The sequence below is a fragment of the Bacillus rossius genome, chromosome 15, assembly GCF_032445375.1.
Source record: "Bacillus rossius redtenbacheri isolate Brsri chromosome 15, Brsri_v3, whole genome shotgun sequence".
Lineage (NCBI taxonomy): Eukaryota > Metazoa > Arthropoda > Insecta > Phasmatodea > Bacillidae > Bacillus > Bacillus rossius.
This window is the reverse complement of record NC_086342.1, coordinates 36,682,418-36,704,458: the sequence shown is the minus strand read 5'-3', so window position 1 is coordinate 36,704,458 and position 22,041 is coordinate 36,682,418. Positions and strand designations below refer to the sequence as shown.

At 42.6% G+C, this 22,041-nt stretch overlaps 1 protein-coding gene across 3 annotated transcripts in view; it reads right to left on the bottom strand.

The window, feature by feature from the left end:
- The window catches only part of LOC134539292 (E3 ubiquitin ligase Rnf121), a 50,866-nt gene that overhangs the window by 17,071 nt on the left and 11,754 nt on the right, over positions 1 to 22,041 (bottom strand). For all 3 annotated transcript variants that reach the window (XM_063381191.1, XM_063381190.1, XM_063381192.1), the window contains 2 exons: positions 16,084 to 16,225; positions 9,106 to 9,260 (listed from right to left, as the gene is read on the bottom strand). In XM_063381191.1, coding sequence (XP_063237261.1) covers positions 9,106 to 9,260; positions 16,084 to 16,225 — 297 coding nt within the window. The remainder of the gene's footprint in view (positions 1 to 9,105; positions 9,261 to 16,083; positions 16,226 to 22,041) is intronic.

Sequence of the window (22,041 nt, the reverse complement as noted above, 5' to 3'; positions counted from 1 at the left end):
AGGAATGTACCGGCCTGTGGCATCGTGGCTGTATCGGCGAACGTGAATGGACCATGCTGCGCAAGTTTTTTGCCTTTACGTGCACACAATGTACCGCCTGCCCAGTCACCCAGGCGCAGTACGAGGCAGAGACGCCGGAAGATTCTCCACGACACGCCTCGACGCTTCCCGAAACGCCGACGCCGCTCACGCCGACACCACTCACGCCGGAAAAGACGCCGCTCACGCCGAAGCCAACCACGCCGAAAAAGATTCTGCTCGACTCGCCGACGCCGCCCGTGCCAAGGACGCCGCCCGTTGCCGGAACGTCACCGCAGCACCAAGCCGACTCCTCACGCACGACGCCGACACCAGCACCACGAAGGTACGTCCTGACGTCACCCGCACCGCCACGTGTTACGTTACCGACGCCTACCGCTCTGACAAAGACGCCCGTCGTCCTGACGCCCGTCGTCCCGACGCCGACGCCCGTCGTCACGACGCCGACGCCCGCCGTGCCGACGCTCATCGACTTGACGGCTCCCGACACAAGTCCGATTCCGCCGCCGTCTGCCACACTGCGTTTGGTCGACCCGACGCCACTTATCCCGACTCCGACAATTACGCTTCCGCCACCTCCTGTCCTGGAGCCGCCAACCTCGGCACCTCTCGTCGACCTGACGTCTCCCGACGCTGGTCCAAACGCATCATCGCCAGCAAGACCTCGTTTCGCCGACCTGACGCCACTCATCCCGACTATGATGACGCTTGACTCGCCGAAGCCAACCGAGCGACGCCCGACAACGACCGTCCCACCGCAGTCTGCCACGCCGTCCAGCACCCGCCTCGTGTCGGAGACACCTCCCGACGCCGGAATGACCTCGCCACCGCACCGAACCGCCGTCCCGACGCCACCAAGGTCATTTCCGGCGAAACCCGCATCGTCTCCGCCACACGACTCGCCACGGACGCCACCAGATTCGACGCCGACGCTTCGTGTCACCTTGTCGCCACCACCTGGCTTCGACGTCATCCGGCCGTCGTCACCGCTACCAGAGTGCGCAGTCGCAAACAGGACGCTTTGCGACACGATGTCCAGGGCCATGACGCCGAGACGCCTGAGCGCCGCCCCGCCGCCTGGATTTGCTCCTCTGTGCCCGCCTGGTTTCGAGGCACAGACGGATGAACCGGACCGAAAGAGAAGGACGCGCGCGACACCGACGCGGACGCCGCCTACAGGCCCACCTGACGCGACGCCAGGAACGACCGAGACGCCACGACGCCCGATTCCGACGCCGAATGCCGCAGTACCGGAACACCGGTCAAGTGCCCTGCCGCCCGAGACGCCACAAAAATGTCGCAAGTTGGCAACATTGGGACGCCGCACCGTGAAGAGTCGCCTGAGCTCCCTACATCCGCCTGTCGCGATGCAGGTCGACGCCACGACGCCGGGACGCCCGACCGTCCCACCACCGAACGTGACCACCACCCGGACTTCGACACCTGTCACCCGTCTGTCACGACGGGCCGCGAAGCGCCCGCCTGTCGGCGAGGCTGAGCCGGGCCGTGCCGAGCGCCGCCCGCGCTTGCTGCCCGCCTGCCACGAGCCGCCTGACCTTGGCCGCCGCCGCCCCTGCCGGCCGGCGCCCTGGCCACCGCCACGCTATCACACGCAGCAGCCGCCGCAGCCGCAGCTGACGCAGATTTGGGGCTCGGGACAACTGGTGGGTCACCACCCACAAGGTTAGTCAGCCAGCGCCCATTCTGTCCGTGTGTATCGTCCTCCATAGTGTAAATATTGCTCAACTGTCATTTTGTAAACATTGCTCGCCGCCATCATGTAAACATTGCTCGCCCTTCCATCGTGTAAACATTGCTTGTCCGTCCGTCATGTCAACATTGCCACCTGCCCGCACAAACATAAACATCAACATTGCCACGTGGGAGTGCGCGACGTAAACACCACAGGCAACGCCCCCCAACCATCTGTCAAACGGCGCTGTCATATCGGCCTACTTTCGGAGGGGGCAATTGACGTCGTCCGGGCCTGCGGCCCCTTTGAGCCCGATACGACACCGCCCAACCACCATCTATATTCAAACCTCCCGCTCGTGCGTGCGTGTGTGCGTGTGTGTCTAGCCCGGCAAGAGGGCGCTTACCTGCAGTGCGCCGCACCCCTAATTTGCTACGTTTTAATATTATTTGTAAACCCTTTTTGTTTTCATTCGTCTTTGCCCCAGTGTTGTGCAATTTACTTGTGTTTTCTTTAATTTAAATAGGTTACCTTAAATAACTATAGACGTTGCCCGGGCGGACCCGAACAGGCACGGACTTGGACGAGGATAGGAATGCTTTTATATGAATTATCATTAAATAAGTAAATAGTAACGAACTTTCCATTGTCAGTAATTTTTATATATTTTTAATGTTTATCTGTAATTTACTCAACTTTCGCCGGGGCACGGAATCGTAGAATATAGTAACGGTAATTGTGTTGGCGCGAAGGGCGCCATGTTGCCACCTGCGAGCGATGAGCTCAGCCCAGTCCATCTTCATCACTGACCGAGAGCAGACGCGCCAGCACCCCGGGGACCTCAACCTTTGTTCATCTCTGACCAAGTAATTTCTGTATCGTTAATTCTTTTTAAATCGCTTTCGTTCGTCATCCTCGGGGCAGCTCTCGGTCAGCGGACTGTTTAATTAATTAATTGTCTCAGTCGAGTTTCTTTCATCACCGTGTAATAAGTAAACTTTGCAGCATGGCCACGTGTGCGGACCATGCCTTCACCTAAACCGATTCGTGCCTCAGGCTTTTTAACCGTGTAATGTGTAACGTGTAACGGGCGTGTAGAGAGACGTGTTAGTGAAATTAAATCTGGAAAATAAATATAAAGTGAGTATTTATTTAATCACGTGGTGAGTGAGTCTAGGAGTGTGGCGTGCCCGACGCCTAGAGCGGGCCAGGTCTGGGTAGCTAGGATAGAAAGGGCTGGTAACTCGTCCCCACTTGGGCTACGTCACGCCCTGAGCGAGAGACTCCGCCGGGTCCACGTGCCCTTCCACGTGGTGGCGCCCATAGTTAACATCTCAAAATCACCGGCAATGCGCGATCAGCCCTCAGGTTGAAACAATTATTATGATAAGGGAGGGAAGGCCTTGAAACGTAGGTATATTAAAAATCATTGTTTAACTAGTACTTGCGTGTTAAACTATTAAAGACATTGGTACCAGATAAAAAAAATACTCATAACGTATAGTTCTTTGTTTACCACTAAACTTAATCCTTAAATTTAAATCATTTAGTTAACTTCTGCGAGACAACAGTAGTAAACGATAATTTAGATAATTCTCCGTCGTAAAGAAACTACGGCAGGCGGAGATAAACAAAACCTGGCGACACCACAGAGACGTCAACTTTGGTCAGCCCTAGAAGAATAGACGCTGGCGTGCGACACAGTCCGCATGGCGTGGAACGGAGAGGGGATGTAACAGCATGACAGCAACCACCTGGCTATCAGAAAAAAAGTGAACTAATCAGTGGCTCACGTGAAACTTTACTCTCCAAGAATTACTGGGCATAAATTTTAAAATCATGTCGCAAGCGATCGTCTTGCGCTAAAGAGACGAAAGGGTCCCGGGGAGATGGACTTTGGGTACCCCTGAAGAAGGTACGAATAAGCTAACGCGACCCTAGGCGTCAGCAGGAACCGGTGGGGGGGGGGGGGGGGGGGACAGGCGTCGACGGCCGGTAGAGTTACAAGCGATAAGGCAGGCGCTTGCTCGCCCGGCGTCGCGCGGGACCTCGCGCAAGCTTGCGTGGGCGTTGGAAGCTACGACGTTCACCGCACGTGAAAAACTACGAGAGAAAATTAATTTAAAACATTTAAAGAAGGACAAGAAACTTGTTTGGTGCCAGCTCCAGCTTACAATATATCATACAAAACAGGCCTAAGTACCAAACAAAATTTAAACCTTTTCAAAAAAAATTCTTTTTTTTCTTTTTTTCTACGTATGCCTATTCAGGTATGCCTATAGACGAAACCATGATCTGCTACCAATTGTAACGCCACTCGTGTCCTTGTTATTAATATTGACAAGATGTCGACAAAACAGGCATTGGAAGTGGCGGGCAGAAAATAAGAATTAAGAACAAAATTTAAACATCAGAGGCGGACACGGGGTGGGTCCAAAGAAAATTTGTAAACTCCCTATCAAGACCTGGGAGCATAGTGTGGATCGTTATTGCCTTAAGTAATAAAAATAAACAGTTACGTTTATAGGCATCCTTTTATTTAAGATCAAAGTTTGTTTTCAAGATTTTCTGTTACAAGCTATAAAGAGAAAACACTTCTATCATTTAACCATTTTTAAAGAGAGCTCAGTTTACTTAATCATTTACCGACCCGGGCCGCGAATAGAAAATTATTTTTCCAACACATCATTCTTAAAGAAACCGTAAAGTTTTAACATTTTACAATAATCTGTAATAACCATATTATCTTATCATTGGTTAATTATAACCATTTCACATATACAATTTCGAGATGGCTGAAGAGACCTAAACTGTTAAATTGGTTCGAATCTAATATCTGAAATTACATTTGTAAATTAACAAAAGAAACTTTCGCTGGCACTCGCTCTCACGAACTGAAGATTTTCTGGCGGTTCGTAGCTGATGGCGAAAAGGCCGGGAGTGAGGGCTTCCACTGGCGAAACCACCAATTCAAAATTGGAGGTCGCTGGGCTTGTTTTGTTCCCCATGATGGTTTCTTTCTCTTTGGAGGGGGGGGGGGGGGGTCTAGGACCCTGTCTGTGGACAGACCAAACCAAAATAAATTAGATCTGCACCACAGACAGAACAAGGTCGGGTCAGAAAACGACCGCAAGAGAGACAAAGTTCAAAGGACCGAAGAGAGAACTTACCAAAACAGGGTAGTAGTTGTTGTTAGGCACAGCCATGTTGCCTGGTCGGAAGATGGAGGGTGATGCGCGGCCGACGTCGCGGTTAAAAGAAAAAAAATATATGCGGCACCAGACAAGAAATTTGGTCCGCGGAGAAACTAGGATTACTACGTAGAGGCTATGCTGAGATGACTAAAATTAAAAACCAAAAGGTAAATAGGGAAACATCCCTTTTCTGATCGGACTACATCTTAGTACTGCTGCTCGGCGTCAGCTTTGATTTAACTGGACGGAGCCCGAAACACGATCAGCGGTCTACCGACGCGGTCGTTCCAGAGTGCAGAGCAAGAGTCCCCTCACATCCGCGCCGCGTCGCTAATTCAAAACAAGGACTTCGTCCTAGAGGGTGGAGGAGCGTCGGAAACCTTCGGCAACTCTCGTCGTCCGGCTCGAAGTGAACTATCGTAAAAGACTTCCCTCTGTCGGAGGTGGCACGCACTAAGGTCGACCAGGGGCGAGTTGCGGTACAGTCGACTTAAAAAAAAACTACTCCCTTATGAAACCAATCTATATGGAAAATAAAATTATTTCCAAAAATAATTTTAAAATTATGATAAAATTAAAAAAAAAAAGTGCCAAAAAACCTAATTTCCGGCACAGTAAAAATGTAACGGTAGTCTGTTGCTTAGCCAGCCAACTGCAGCCTACAACATTTTATGTTTATTACATATTGTCAAATGACAGTAGTGGCTCTAGACTCTACGGGCTCCTGTACTATTTACCTGTGCCCCTCCCACGGAAAATTTTAAAAATTTACTTCTTCAAATATTTTCATACCCAACCTATAACTTAAATTTCTATGGTGGTTTTACTTATTTATCTTAGGAAATATTTTGACAATGTTTCCTGCTAAATTATCCTTGGGGCAGTTAGATTCAAATTTTCGGCACAATCACATCATTAAACGTGACAATAAAATCTTTGAAAAAAATTTTCCGATACAAAATCACAAATTGAAATAGGTACTGATTGACCAGCACAGATAAGTTAAAAGACACTAAAAATTTAATTTTCCTTTTCCCATCAATGTCTATATGTTTTTTGACCAAACACTTGATGTCGACAGGGGCTACACCCCCTAGAGCCCGAAGTTACCACCCTCCTACCCCTCTTCCTCCCTTCCCGTACATTCAAATCTCCCACGGCCGACGTTTGTGTGTGCCCCCTAGGCACAGGGGTGCCCTTCTGATTTAACGTCTCTGTAACGCCCCAACAACCCCCGGCGACAACATACTAGACAATAGACGCCTATAGGCATAGGACCATGGAGCCACCCCTGTCAAGTGATTAACTTGGACGTGAAAAATAAACTGCCTGAAAAAACAATGTGGACAATGAGTGAAAGTAAACCAATTGTCAAAAACATATTTCTTTGTTGCTGCACAAGGCTGTGTTGGCACCAAAAAGAATTTAGATATCCTTTCACACCCTTAGAATTGAAGAATCCTTTGGTTAAGGCCGCATCGGTGTAGGGCACATCCTTACCGTTCAGAAACAGCTTAAAAGTGTTATTGTCAATAAATAAATATATATATATGTATAAAGTCTAAACTTAAAACTTAAGCATTTTAGATCTTAAATTAACTTCATGCTACAGTGTCATCTGTCATTTATAGTTCTGATCACTTTTTAAAGACTATACACATCAGCCATGAAGCATGCTTATTAAGAAAACCTCTGATAATCTAATAATCTGATAATGGTCACACGAGACTCATTTCTGGTTCCCAGGTTATTTATAAATCCACTGAGCCGGTGTTGGCACAAACTAATCACATTATCCTTAAAAATTTTCTTGTAAGAACTACTTTTCAAAAAGGTTTTAAGAAATAAGCATAAACATGTAAAATTTATTTTTTAAATTGTAATGTTTGAACAATAAATTCTGCAAAAATTGTTTACTAAGTTACCATCACCTTCTGCTACAAAAATTAAGTTAACCATAGAAAATCTATTAACCACATTTCTTAAGGCCACAAACCACCTGTGGCACTAGTTAACACATGATGTTCTAAGTATAGTGGTTATATGACAAATACCTTAAAGCCACATACACAACTAGAATATTATTTTAAGAAATACAGTAAAACCCTGTTAAGACGTTTTTCAAGGGACTGGATGATAAAAACTTATTAACAGGGAAAACTTCTTAAAAGGGAAATACATATTAGTTCAGCCTTTTCTTTCAAAATTCGGCCATTTGTGGGGATAACATTACCAAAATATTTGCTGTTGGTTTAAAGCCTCGCATTACTTTTAAAATTTTATTATTGAATTCAGTAATTATTCAAAATATTGAATTACCTACCATTTTAGTTACCATGAAAACCACACATTGGAAACCCTCAGAGGCCCTGGTGCAACATGTACAGTGTTTGCCTCTCTAATTTTATTTTTTATTGGTAGTAGACACCTGTAGGAAGGCCCTTATGTATTAGCTCTATCATTACTAGTGGCCAAAGTGGGTGGGGAAAAATTAATGTTTGTGACAGATACCTTGAAAACCACACATTGGAGGCTATCGGAGACTGATGCTACCTTGAATTTTATTTTTTAATGGTAGTAGACACCTGTAGGAAAGTCCTTACGTCTATCAGTATCATCGCACATTTTGATGTAAAAAAATATAAACCACCACAGAATTTGCCTTAGTTATGTGGAATCGCGTCGGCTGTTGTCCCAAGCTCTCTGTACAATGACGTACTGGGCGGTAAATATATCCAGCAGATAGAGCTAACTTCAGCACAGTCAGCATTCTTGGTACTGGTGTTAACCTCTGCGGTGATGTTTTTGCAGCATTATTTAATTTTGCTTCAAGGGTATTACAAAATTTATAAATATTTTCAGTACAATTCTTTGTCGTAAATACATGTATCTAGGTAAATTTACCGGGTAATAAATATTTTATTTATGGATTAACTCTGAATTGTAACATTTTTAACATGACAGACCGGAAAAAAATTATCAATATAATGGCTACCGATCGCAGCTGTTTTGTTTACATCAGTGAAGCGCCATAAACATCTCGATCATGTACGAATGAAATCAATGCCATGTTAAAAAGATTAAAACAAATTATGTATATTGAAAACTACTGAAACACACTACAAATTCTCACCTTTTAAATAAACTTTTTTATTGTAGTAACACCATCAATCAAAACCACTTACCCCGCCACCATCAATCGCGTATACGATTTTCCGAGACATTTTTTCTACCCGAGGCATTTTTTCTACCCGAGGCACAAGTTTTCATATCCTGAGCTTTTTTTTAATCATTTTTTTTTTCAGCAGGCGTAGATTATCGTTACCGTAAACATTTGGCAATCATTATGTCTTCTCACAGAAAAACAAAATCACAAAGCACAATCAACATGCAAGATGCTCATCGTTTCTTTAAGCAGTAGCAGGTCAACCAACCTTGGAGCTTGAAGACACCTGTGCATTATGCAGAGTTGCCATTCGGCGTTGTCAAGTTTTGAATAAGCCTCGTACCATGATTTTTCAACATACGTTTTACGAAAAATTATGCACAATTTACGGGTAAATACTGTATAAGTCTGGCCAAAAACGGAAATCATAGCAAGATGAGTAAACTAAAATGTTCATCATTACGTCCATATAAAATCTTTATCACAGTGCTCAACAAACAATGAAACTGAATTAGCTTCTCATATTGCATCACGTGTCACAGGTCAATGAATGGCTAGTGGTTTATTTCTGTTGTGTATTCGTCAGACGTTATGCCTCAAATGAAGGAAATGGTGTACAGATGGAACAGCCTCACTAAGGATACGAAAGCAAGCAGATGATTGGACGAAAAATATATCGTAACAGCGTGCTGCGTGCAGCAAAGGTTTTGACGGTAATGTTTATTATTAATTTTGAAACAATTGTCTAAATGTTTAACTAAAAAATAAAGTTTATGGGTGTAATGATAAACTTTATTACACTACTTTATTCCTAAAATGATGAACGTTATAAGCGAGAAGCATCTAAAAATACAAACTTTTGAATGGGAAAAATCAACATAGGGACATATGGAAGCGATCAAGGGAATAATTATTTAAACTTTATAAACGGGAAAACGTATTATGCGGGAACGCCTTAAGCGAGTTTTACTGTAGCTGCATTTTAAGTACAAAATTTCCACAGTGAAAAATACCTTGGAGTTGTTCCTTCTATCGGTTTCTGGAGAGCCTTCCTGAATACCAGCGCTGTAATACACGAAAACACCAGCCACGTGAAAATGAAACGCCACCATTCATTCTTCAGGCACATTAGTATAGGAATTATCCACATCCCAAACAAGCTACATATCTGAAAAAAGGAGCGTGCATTATGTGTTACAGCAAAATGCTTACAGCTAGAACAAAAGCCAGATTAACAGTCATTATTGGGCATCACAAAAAAAAATAAGTTAACTATTTAACTGTCTAATTTTAATACTAACAAATAGGCCTGTGTGAATATTCAAATTTGCGGGTACGAATATGAATAATAAACTATTTATATTTTATTTGACCTCAAATACTAACACTTAGAAATAATGAATATTCATTTGCGTATGAATACTTGACATATACCTCATGAGTTTATGTCATATACCAACGTTCGCTGGTAAGATTAAGTCATTTGTGCAATAAAAATACCCTTTTTTGATGTTTAATGGGACTTCATAATCAAAAACATAAACAATAATTTTAAACATACAAAAATATTAAAAGTGTTTTTTTAAATAATACACTCTCGCTAAACAGTAATTGAATAAATCATGTAAATCAATCAATGCACTGTTTATTTGTCATTTCAAACTTGAAAATAAATTATTATTTGTATTATTTTTGTCACATACAATAAAGTGGGAAAAATTTTTTAAAAAGTCAACAACCATGGACTAAAACACCACAAAACACTGATACTCCATTGAGATAGCCATTATAAGAAGTAAACGTTATAGTTTCAACAGCATATAAATATATCAATAGTCACAATCAATCTAACACCATGTGATACAGAAGCAGCTTACTTGCAGTATATATCTATGACGAAACAGATGTTGCGACTCAAAAGTCTATAAAAAAAATACATAATTAACGGTTTAAGATTTCAGATGAAATTAGCAAAAATTGTGTTTATAATATTTCTGAACTAAAATACAATTTACCTGGCTGCCGTTACGAACAAAAACTTGTGAATAACTAGGGATTAAATATGTAAATATGAGCTCACTCAATCACTAATTTAGAATAAAAATTTTTAAAAAAATTAATTTTTTTTTGTAAAATACATTGCAATGGATTTCACTATATTTTGATGTTAACGAAAATTTTCTGGATCAAAATGTATGTGACTACTCCACCAGTGGAAAATAAGGTTGGGTGTTTATGTTAAGTTGCGTTAAGTTAGTTGCACAATTAAAACACAGTTATTTCATAATTTAAATATTTTAACAAACATTTTCCATATTATTATTGCAGCTGACTTAACTTGGCCAAACCTTCCCTTGAGTAATATTTGTCTAATTTTCCGAAGATGTTACATGACGAAAAAATGTCCATAGTGGGATTCTATTTATCATTCTTACTAATCTAATTCGATATTCGTATCGCGAAGAATGTGATATTCGTATTCTATTCGAACAAAAAAACATATTCGCACAGGCCTACTAACAAAGCAATATCGATATTTAAGTTTCCAAATGTCTGTTCAAAATAATTATATTGGTGGCAGCGCCAGGTTACAAAATGTGCAGAACCACAGAATGCCACAACATTACAGAATCCTCACATCAGACTATCGTTAGGTAAAATCTGAAATGTAGGAACAGCATTCAACAATACTTTCCATATGTGCATTTTCCAACTAAAACATAACCTTGTCAAATAAGCCACTGTAACTGTAACTTGAACCAACTAATTACATATGAAGGATGCCGGGTTCTAATCCCACCAAGACACCTCCCGTCCGGTGCTCAAGATAACAATAAATTTATCACGCAGGTGCAGTTTCACCTATGCTGTAATAGAGATGTAGTCGTTAGGAATGTTTCGTAAAAAGAAAATAGATTTAACTGACTCATAACTACCTTGATGAGTTGCAAAAGAATTAAGAAAATTTATACAACAGGAGCAATATACTTATTTTATTATGCATAACATTTTATGCATTCACATTCAAGTAGGTACACGATTGGTAAGTTTACAAAATAAACACAAAACTACAACTTGAACAAACAGTGCCTCAAAAAATCAGTAAGATTATAATAAGAACCCAGGTTAAATTTAATTTTTAACCACAAAATAAATAAGTGGCAGCAAAAATGCAATCTTTAAATAGAATTACAAACTAAACATTTACACAAGGGGGCCATCTAATAGCACCATACAAAATAATGACAGCATACCCTAAACATTAATATGCAGTCACAAAAATTACATTACACCAAAAGGAGCATAACATAGGTATGCTAAAGGTCAGGGTACAGCGAGTACCACAACAAATGTAACAAGTGCGAACTGAAGAATGTGTGTACATGTTATGTCTTTCAATATAAATATAATACAAAATTATCAATATATTACACAAAATGATTGCACAGATATAAAATCCCACGGCTTTAACAATTAACAAATACCTGCTTAAACAGGCAATGCAAGCCTCGCGAGGCTGAACACAACAAGAGGTACAGTCGAATGGCTACCTGTACACACATCATGCAAATATGAGACTAAATCTCTTACAAAGAAATACCCAGGCCAGGAAACCAGGGGACAAGAAACTCTAGTGGCTATAACCACACCTGCGAACGTGACCAGCCTCTAGACAAGACATGGCACAGTACAGAACAGCAAGATATGCACCAAGAAAAAATATTTACCAATAACATAAATTTAAATGGTGGCAGCCGAAAACAATAATTTAGAATGAACGGGAATCAAATCAATTTACATTACATTACGAGACAGAGCCAACGTCTGTCGCCAAAACAAATCACAGAAGTTAATTAAAAATTACATGGCATGTCTCACCAGACCATCATGTCACACCAACACTGTGTCCCAATTACGTTAATCTACGTTTAAGAACCAAACTATGTCTTAACTCAATGAATGAAGTAAATGAAGTGACCCCAAGCAGGAGGAGGTAGGGCTCTGGGCTCTCCAAGGCTGAAATACTAGTGCCTCAAGCCTCTGCACATGTATAGGAACCCAGGAGAGGTCAGGAGCAAGGAAGGGGAGGGTTGATGATGACATGTATGAGAGTAAAGGGGGAGATGAGCATAAGGGGGGAGGGAATAGCCAGGGGGAGGGAATAGCCAGGGGGAGGGGGGAATCAGGGGGAGAGGGAGTCAGGAGGGGAGAATAAGGGGGAGAAAAAAGTCAGGGGGAGGGAATAGCCAGGGGGAGGGGGGAATCAGGGGGAGAGGGAGTCAGGAGGAGGGGAGAATAAGGGGGAGAAAAAAGTCAGGGGGAGAGAATAGTCAGGGGGTGGGAATAGTCAGGGGGAGAGAATAGTCAGGGGGTGGGAATAGTCAGGGGGAGAGAATAGTCAGGGGGAGAGAGGAGTCAGGGGGAGGGGGAGTCAGAGGGAGGTGGGAGTCAGGGGGAGGGGGAGTCAGGGGGAGGGGGAGTCAGGGGGAGGGGGAGTCAGGGGGAGGGGGAGTCAGGGGTAGGTAAGAGTCAGGGAGAGGGGGGAGTCAGGGAGAGGGGGGAGTCAGGGGGAGAGGGGAGTCAGGGGGAGGGGGGAGTCAGGGGTAGGGGAGAGTCAGGGGGTGGGAATAGTCAGGGGGAGAGAATAGTCAGGAGGAGAGAATAGTCAGTGGGAGGGGTCAGGGGGTGGGGGGAGTCAGGAGGGAGGGGGGTGTCAGGGGGAGGGGGATGGTAGGGGGAGTGGAGAGGGATTTGACGACAACGCCACAGCATTTTTTAAACAGAGGAAGTGAATTGATTTCATATAAACAAATAAACATTAAAGAAAAGCATTTTGTGCAATGGTTATAACAGAGTTAATGCTTTAAGTAACAGATATGCAGTATCATAATTGTTCTTTACAGTCAGCACATGTTTCTGGATTGTACACATGATGTAATGAGTACAACCACATGACATGAAATAATCTACAGGTGTATTACAAAGGTGGCAATATAAAGGACATTTTCTGTAGGTATTGATTTTTTTTCTCCCAAAATTATATTGCTAATCTGGATGTCCATTATCCCAGACTGACGCTGGTCCTAAATGATCTGACTTAACGAGGTTATACTGTAGTTGTTTATATTATTATTATTATTTGTGTTAAAGTCTACACAAATACGTACCTAACTGCAACATGATAAAGCTGCAGCATGACTAATATTACATTCAGGAGGCAGTGTGTTCAATTCAACGTTGTTTGTTTTTCTTCAGTGTCTTCTCACATTTATGTGTATATATCCAAACAGTTCCTCTATGTGAAAAACTTTCCCAATCCTTCAACCATTCAGTCCCTGGCCAACCTCTAAGTGTACTTGTACACAGAATGTCCACACAAATCTATCATGAATTTCCCTTACTTTTCCCTGACTTTCCATGACCAAAATAACAAATTTTGTATGATTATTTATTTTTAAAATTTAACTTTTTAAACATTTTCAGAAAACAATAAAAGATAATCCATCCTCCTGTACCGATACACGGCCCACATGTATACAAATGGTCAGTAGGGCATATTTAAGGACATATAAAGGATGTTTGAGGGGGACTAAGCAACAATGGTCCGCGGTGTTGGTAAATACCGCCTTCTTTCCCGCCGCCAGATTATTACTTTTGATATTAATTTAAAGTATTTAAATTACAGTGGAACTTATATTCAATTTACGTTTTTACGTATTTTAGAAGTTATGAACTACAGAACTCCCGTTAAGAAATTGAGTTGAGAATTCACGGCAATCGGTAACCGCCTGAACTTGAAAACGAGCCAATAGGAGAGGCCGGTGGTGACACTCCGCAGAGGTATAAAAGAGTCGCCCGGCGATTTCTCGGGGAGTCATTCGGCTGCACAGAGCCCGAGCACGTGTCGCTTCACGTCGGGAGTTTTCGCCACCCGCGATTCCGGGCTGCGGAATCGCGACAAATACGTTGGACTTTCGGTATTATTAATACGGACAGCTGAACTGGAACTGTATTTATCGAATTCGCCATCGCGTCCGCGGTCCGGGAAACAACTACGCGCGCGCCGGAACTTCGCCTCGTGTGAGTGCTCTGGTGACCTAAAGTGTGTGGTGCCTACTGGTGCATCTCAACGCACTCCCTGGGACAGCCGTCACGCGGACTGGAGACTGTGGAGCCAGCGCAGCATTCGCAAGGTAAGGCGCGGTCGCCTTGAGTCGGCGCCAGCGCATTGTTGGACTGCAAACTCCCCTCATCGTACACGGTGATTCCTGCTACGAGACGTTATCGCAGAGACTGTGCCATCTAATAGTAACTGTCCGCGGTCCCCCCAGAGGTCCTGGGGGTAGAAATAGCCTACCGACAGAGTTTTAGCCCGGAGCAAACCCCACCATTATTTAAAGTGTAGACGGCATCTACGTGTATTGTTGGAGACCAAAAATTAGAGACTGAATTTTGAACTGGACTGTTGTCGAGCCGGGTGCCCATCGTAACGTCCTGAATTTTCAATAACATTTTGCTAGTCACACTGTGCCTGTAGAGACTTTGAGAACTTTAACAATTGTCAGAACATGCCAGTTCATATGTAATTCTAATGGTATGTTGTTGTTTTGTCTTTTTTCCTTCTAATATTATTAAAATCTCTCGGAACATCACCAGTTGTTATTGTTTATTTGTACTACAGGTCAGTCTCCATATTTATGTTTTAAATTCATGGCAAACAGGACCAGGTAGTGTTAGTGACCAGATTATTTACGTTTGCACTCGTGTGTTGACAACTGTCATTTGCCATTCATGCAGTCTTGTGTTTGTAAACAAACAGTGTTTGTTTACGTTTGGATCCCCTCAGTATAACATAGCATGGTCGTGTCGTAGTAGCATTACAGTACACTCCAATATCCCCATAGCTGGCCTAGTTTAAACAAAATCTTGCATTTGCCATTTTGTAGCGTGTATGACTGTGCATTAAAACAACATCTGAAGAAAAAAAATCTTTACCATCTTGGGGGATGGCAGACTGTAGTCATGCACTTTTCCAGGATTTCAGGTAAATTCCCAAACATTCCCTGACCAATTCCAACTTTCCATAATGGGGACACAGCTATGTGTATAAAAGGCCAATATATGTATTTTATGATTTTATTACTTACATTACCACTATCTAAAATCTCTCGATAATTTCGGACAGCAATTCCGCATTCTTCAATCAAATGGAACATAATGACCATGATATAGTCTGCCATCTTTAAAAAGGCCTTCTTTGGTCCTTGACATTCTGTAACCTAGCATTAATCAAGACGCTTGCGTCAACATTTATTCGGGTTGATATGGGCGTTTATTGAAACTTGCTGAATCGTGTAAAATCCATACTGATTTTTTGGAGAAGAGATTCTTTTCAAACCACAATGTTCATTTGTATTTTTTTATTGATATTGAGTAGTTTATTACAACTTATTTTAAATATTATTGTACTAAATGTTAATTTTTCTTCAATAGCCTACTCCAACTAAAATTATATAGACGTTCGATAAACTGGATAAAACTCTAATCCTCCATGACCGTAGTCTTGACCGTGTCAGACTAAAAAAACTTTTCCTGTATGAAGGAAGCCAGTTTCTCACAAAATTTGATATTTGTTAATGTGCTGATGGTTTTGTTTGTCTACTGCAGTATTTTGATCAGAAGTTATGCAATCTTTCAATACTGGCAATGCAGTATACTGCTACAAAAAATATTAGCAAATTTTTGGATGAAAATGACAATGCAGCCCAATGGAATATCGCATGAAAGAGCAGGGATCACAAACGCCAAAAACATGACTTTTCAAAAACACGCAAATTTAGATTTTACTCAATTCTGCCATATATAACTAATTTGTAAATGGTAAAGCTGTCTGGAAGTTAGCATCAATAAAATAAACATAGCTGTGATGGCATCTGGTTGGATATGCGAAGTGGCGTAGCTAACTGAAAAGAAACCCGGGCGATGTGTACCTGGTAGGTGATGTAGTGCCGTTTCTTCCACTCAACGAGGAAGATCTGTGCGACGACGAGCGTGACTAGAAGGATGAGCACCATCTCCGCGTGCATCGCGTCGTGGCCTTTGTGCTGCTCGTGCATTTTCATGTGTTCTTGCCTGAAGCACACCGTGTCGTTCCATTATCGGCCATGAACAGAAAAATCCACACTGAAAGGACTATGAGAAGTTTACGAAATTCCTTCAAGATGTTCCAACACACAGAACCTGTCCCTGTTCCCAGTGGGTCATCAAAGGTAATCATTACTAATGCATAAAGACAAGATGTTATTGTTTTAATTTTTTATGAATTCTGTTTATTCATATAGATAGCACATTATTCAACATGGCATTTAAATGATGTTTCATGATACTTATTACAAGATTAAACAGTTTCATTCTGATGGATGAATAGTGTGTAGTTTTACAATTAAATTATTTGAAATAATAATCTCCAGGACAGAACTACTTGGGATAAAAATAAATTGGCAAGTATTTTTGTTTTAAAAATGTATCAGCACTGTAATCTAAAATAGAGTTACTAATAACAGTTGCAAGATCAAAAAATAAATAAAAATTCTTTATTTCCTATCTGTTTAGTACGTACATTTTAATACAGACTTCATGCTGAATAAATTTTGTTTGTAAACAACTATTTTGCAGAGATTTACACAAACAATTGTTAAAAAAAACTAAGCATACAAACTGGCTGAAATTTCAGAGAGTATATTCCAAAGCATGCACAAACACATTCCCCAATTTTTGTCGACAAGTGATGCCATCTTCATGTTGAGGTCGAAAACTTTATTTACAGACAACCCTAGTACACTTCTATCCAACAAACATTTGGATTTATCCAGTAAAAGTCTTTTTTTTATATAGGCCTACCTTAGGTATATGCAGTAAAACAGTAACAGGTCTTTAATCTGGCATTATTCCTGCATTAATTGAGATTCTAATGTTCAGATTTATTTTTTCGGATGGATTCTGGGTCTTGATCTTGACCTATGCGCTGCTTACTTTCCGGTTCCCTCACACTTTATCGTTATTGACAGTTTACATTTCTGTACAGTGTTCCCTGTTTTCTAGTCTGTTAAATTTCACATTTTACTGCTATAGGTATATCCGTAATAATATTTTAAAGAAGACTAAAGCTTAACTGTAATTATTATTTTTTGTTATTATAGAACAGCTTATTAAAAATTGTGTTAAATACCTTTGTGCCGTTAATTTGTAAATTCGACACAATATATATTAAATTTTTATTATGATTTTAAATTTTTGTGTGGAAATTTTATTTGCTCTACTATAGTCTAATTTTAATTTGTTAGTCTGGTGTACTCCTCTGAGTTAAACTTTGTCTCAGTGCCCTGAAGCCCCTTTCCCATCGGCGTATCGGATATTTTGCTGGCCTAATCACTGACTAGCAGACCGCTTACCATTTCCCCCGCCTTCAGTCACGCCTCAAGCCTGTAATATTATTTCTCTTCGTGACCCTAACTGCATAGGCAAGCTTGTAGCTTGCAGGCGACCAGTTCGCAGAGACGAGCTGAGATTCGCCTTTTTCATCACGTATTAGTATTGTGTTCGTTCCTCTGTAGCCACGACGGGGCGTAGTTTCCCATCAGCGTTGCATTTTACCCCACCTCCCCCACTTCTCAGTTCCAAGTAAGACCAACACCAGTGACCGTTCTCAAGGTCTTCTCGCAAAAGCGAGTGCGCCAAAACTGATCACAAGCACCACCTAGCGACCAAGTCGCGAACTTCTCCGCTAGCCTACCCTCCTGGCCGCCAGAGAGCAGCACCTGTTTTCCCTTGAGTTATATGGACGCCGTGCGCGAGTCGATTGTTTTCAACTCAGACCTCGCCGACAGAGTTCTCTACGGTCGCCCAGTGTGGCCAACTTCAAGACTCCTGCTAGAGTTTTTTTCTCCGCCCGTATTCGGGCAAGTTCGGTATTTTTCGGCGGCCCAGACACCCCCCCTTTCCACCTGTTAGCGCCGGCGGCACTTTTAATTACGAGACGCGGACTGCCGCGACACAGATCAACTCGCGTCGCGTGTGCACACAGATCTCTATCGAGAATCGGCAGACTCGGCAAGATTTCATCCGACCGTTAACGACTATGTAGTCGCCTTGTATAAGGGATGCATTCCCTCAAGTCATTACTAGTAGTTTAGTCTGTCTGCATAGTTTAGTTTTTAGCCTTCAAAATTTTTTTTTCTTTTAATCAATTATTATGAAGAAATCATCCGCGTCCTGCCGCGCAATTCGCGAGCTCCAGATCCTGGCTGACTCCACGACGGCAGCGTGCTGGGCAACTCCCCTGTTTTGGTGAGTGATAATTCGCGACCCCCCCCCCCCCCTTTTTTTTCCTTTAAATTTTTTTTCCGGGCATTTTCTGCTCCATAGACTGCCTGTATACCAGTTCTAATCAGGTTTGATTTGGACTGTTGCAGACAGGGTCGATGACGGGGAGAGATTGATTGCTCTCATCTCGTGGCCACCCCCCCCCTTTCTGTTCCGTGGGTCACATTCGAAGAAACGCTTCTACTACCCGACGTGATCGTTTGAAGACCCCGGGTGGTAATGTAAATTCATCATTTCCCCCTTACCTAGCTACGAACTATCTTAACCGGATGACCAACCCACCAGCGACCAGTGTTTTTCTCAAGAAAATGTAAAACAAATAGAACTAATTATCAATGTAATCATCGGATCCATCCAACTTTGGGTGTGAAACTCATAATGCAAATGTTTATATTTCAAACTACGAATGTAAATTGTTCTCCGTAAGTACGGGCCGGCCCCCTTTTCGTTTTTCTTTTGTAATTTTCAAACTTGTTATGTAAAACCTTATGTATGTTAAAATAATGGAACAAGATAATTCATCAGGGCAAATAAAACAGGGAAACTATAGATAAAGTTAATCGTGTAGTTTTTATTTATCGATTATAACGACCCACCAACTTCCTCCTTGCTTGTTACAGGAAGTTCCTAAATTGTGTTTGTTCCCCACCTCGTGTCGCCTCTGGTAAATCAATTTATTTAACTTATTATTTTTTTTATCCAGCATGTTTCCAAGGCTTTTTAATTAATTCCAAATAATTCTATTTTGAGGCACGAGGGGTGTTACAACTTGGTAGCAGAGCATGGTTTCCTTGATCTATAGGCATACTTGAATAATATAAGCATATCTAAAATAAAAATAAAAGTACAAAAATTTTATTTTAATTAAATTAATTTTTGATAATAACAATTTTGTAATAATATTGTAAACTGATCGCTGGTACACCCCCTAGTTATAATGAGTTACATTTTTAAAATTTATATTGTTTTTTAAATTCCCGTGTGGACTTAGGCTAGCGCGTAGCGCGCGAGACGTCTTTCAGCCAGCCAGCTGTCCCCTCCCATCGCGCGTCCCCGGACGTGACAGGCACAAGGTCACAGACACCCCTCCCCCCCTTTCTCCTCGCCCGTCGGCCGAGGGCCGCGGCATCTGTTGACAGCTGTAATCTTGCCACGCGTGCGTGATAGCACGCCGCCTACCACACACCCCCCTTTGTTCCCCCCAAGTCCCGGAGGTCGCTTACCTCTGAGAGAGATGCCAACAGGCGTACCAACTCATTCGTCTGCCGGCAGCAATAGTTAACTTTCTGTATTCTGGGCACATACTTCCGACCCGTCGGAGCAACTACGATATTATTAAGCTAAGTTAAATTAAGAGTGTCTTGTGTAGAATTTAAGGTACTGTTTCAACCATAGTTTTAAGTCTTTGTTGGTTGGCCAATCAACGTAAATTTTTGTATATATTTTGCTGTCCTCGTAAGACTGGACCAAGCTCCACCTACGAAAGGGACACAATGCTCACGCCGGAGTATCTCCTCCGTGACCAGCTGGAGTATGAACTCCGATTTCGAGGTTTGTCAAGCCTCGGTGACGTGGCCACGCTCCGGAAAAGATTCCGAGCTGCGTGTGCCGAGGAAATTCAACCACAAGTCACTAATCTCGCTGACTTGGACTCTTTGGAGGAATTTAACTGTGTTTGTAGCAAATTTCAGGAACTCCACAGTTACACTAATTCGGTACAAAACGAGACAAACAGAAACAATATCTTACGTGCGCTAACTCGCTTGAGTCATATTGGCACGAGATTTACCAACCTCACAATACTAGCCACCAAAAAATTAAATGGGATCTACCAAAAGGAGATCGAGAAATGTAGGCAACAGATTCCTGGTCTAAATTTCCAATTGCGGAGCAAACTAGCCGCAATCGACCAAAGAACACTTGAACCCGTAGAGGCAGTGGCAGGAGGAGTAACTGACAGTCAAGTACAGGAACCCCTAAAACAAATGCACACTGGAGGCAGCCCAGTCCCTACCCCACCTCCTTTACCCTCCCCACCACCCTCACCCCCCGTGACATCACGTCGCCGGGCATTGTCGAAATTCACACCATCTCATTTTCCATCTGCGACTGTCATGGCGACTGGTACTCACCCGAGCACCAATGTTACCTTCGCCTATCCTACACATTCGCTCTCAGCTCATCCTGTTTACATGCCCCAACCCATATACCTACCCTCCACCTCACCTGCCATTTTCAACCCCTATCATGAATTCCGGTCAGCCTTCTCATCCCTCCGTACCTCTCCGGAAGCCCTTCCCACCTCCTCGGCCAGTGGAAGGTCAGTTTCGCCACTGACAGCCTTTCCTTCCACCCTGGCAGCTACGCTACCACAACCAGCCCCTGTGCACCCTGGTGGCAGGATAGAATCACAACTTCCTTACCCCAGCCCCGCCACCACATACCTGCCATTGGGCCCGCAGGTATACCAACTTCAAAACCAAACTCAACCTCCGCCAGTCACACCTCACGCCGCTAATCTAGCACCGAACCCAGTACCTGTGGTTCCTACCTTCAATCAGACAACTGGAGGTAGTTTTTACGCCAAGATACCTAATCCCGTTGAAAGACTGCTGGCTAATTTTAAGGAAACCACAGGGTTGGAGCCCAGGAGCCTAATCGACTTCCTAAAGAACTTGTTCAAAATCAAACAAAAGGCAAACCTTCCAGACAGGGAACTCCTAGAAGTTATTTTCCCCTTTACACAACCACCCTTGAGCGAGCGAGTGACGCTCGCCATTGAGCAAAATTATTCTTTTGACCAATTTCATGAGGACATTCTAAATTATTTTATTCCAGCCCGTTTGATGACCAACATCAGGTTGGAATGGTACAACAGGCTACAACAAAGAAATGAAGCCTTGCCTAATTACATAGCAGACATCAAACTAGCCGCTCAAATTCTTCGGTTGCGAGTATCTGAGAGTGAGATAGTCTCAAACAACCTCGATGGAATTAATCCGCAGGAACGATCGCGGGCAGTTTTTCAGGCCTGACCACAAAATTTTGCCGAGCTTGATCGCTTGTGCATCTCCAACACAAATGTAGAATACGCAGACCACCAGCGAAATAGAGAAGCTAATGTCTACGCCCACAACAATACCAGAGTAACAGAAAATAAACAGCAGTATTATAACAAAAATTCGCAACACAAAAACAGCAATGAACAAGTCGCTAAGCATCAAAATAAAGATGAACGGATACCTGTCTGCAGGTACTGCAAAAAACCCGGGCACTACATTGAACAGTGTCGCGCAAAAAACTATCGCCCAAACTATCAAAATTCTCAGAATCCAAAAAACGTGTAAACCGCTGGCCAGAAAAATTTTTTTCTGAGCCAGCCACCCAAACAACCATTAGGAATTTTTCCCTTCACCAAGGCCCTAATAAAAATTACGAACAAAAAGTTCAACAGAACACCGCTTCCCCACACAGAGGAAAAAACAAAAGAAGAAAACAGACACAAAGGCAAGCTAAGAAAGACAAAGCTCGTCAAGACAAGCAAACGGAAAACTGTAACACGTTTA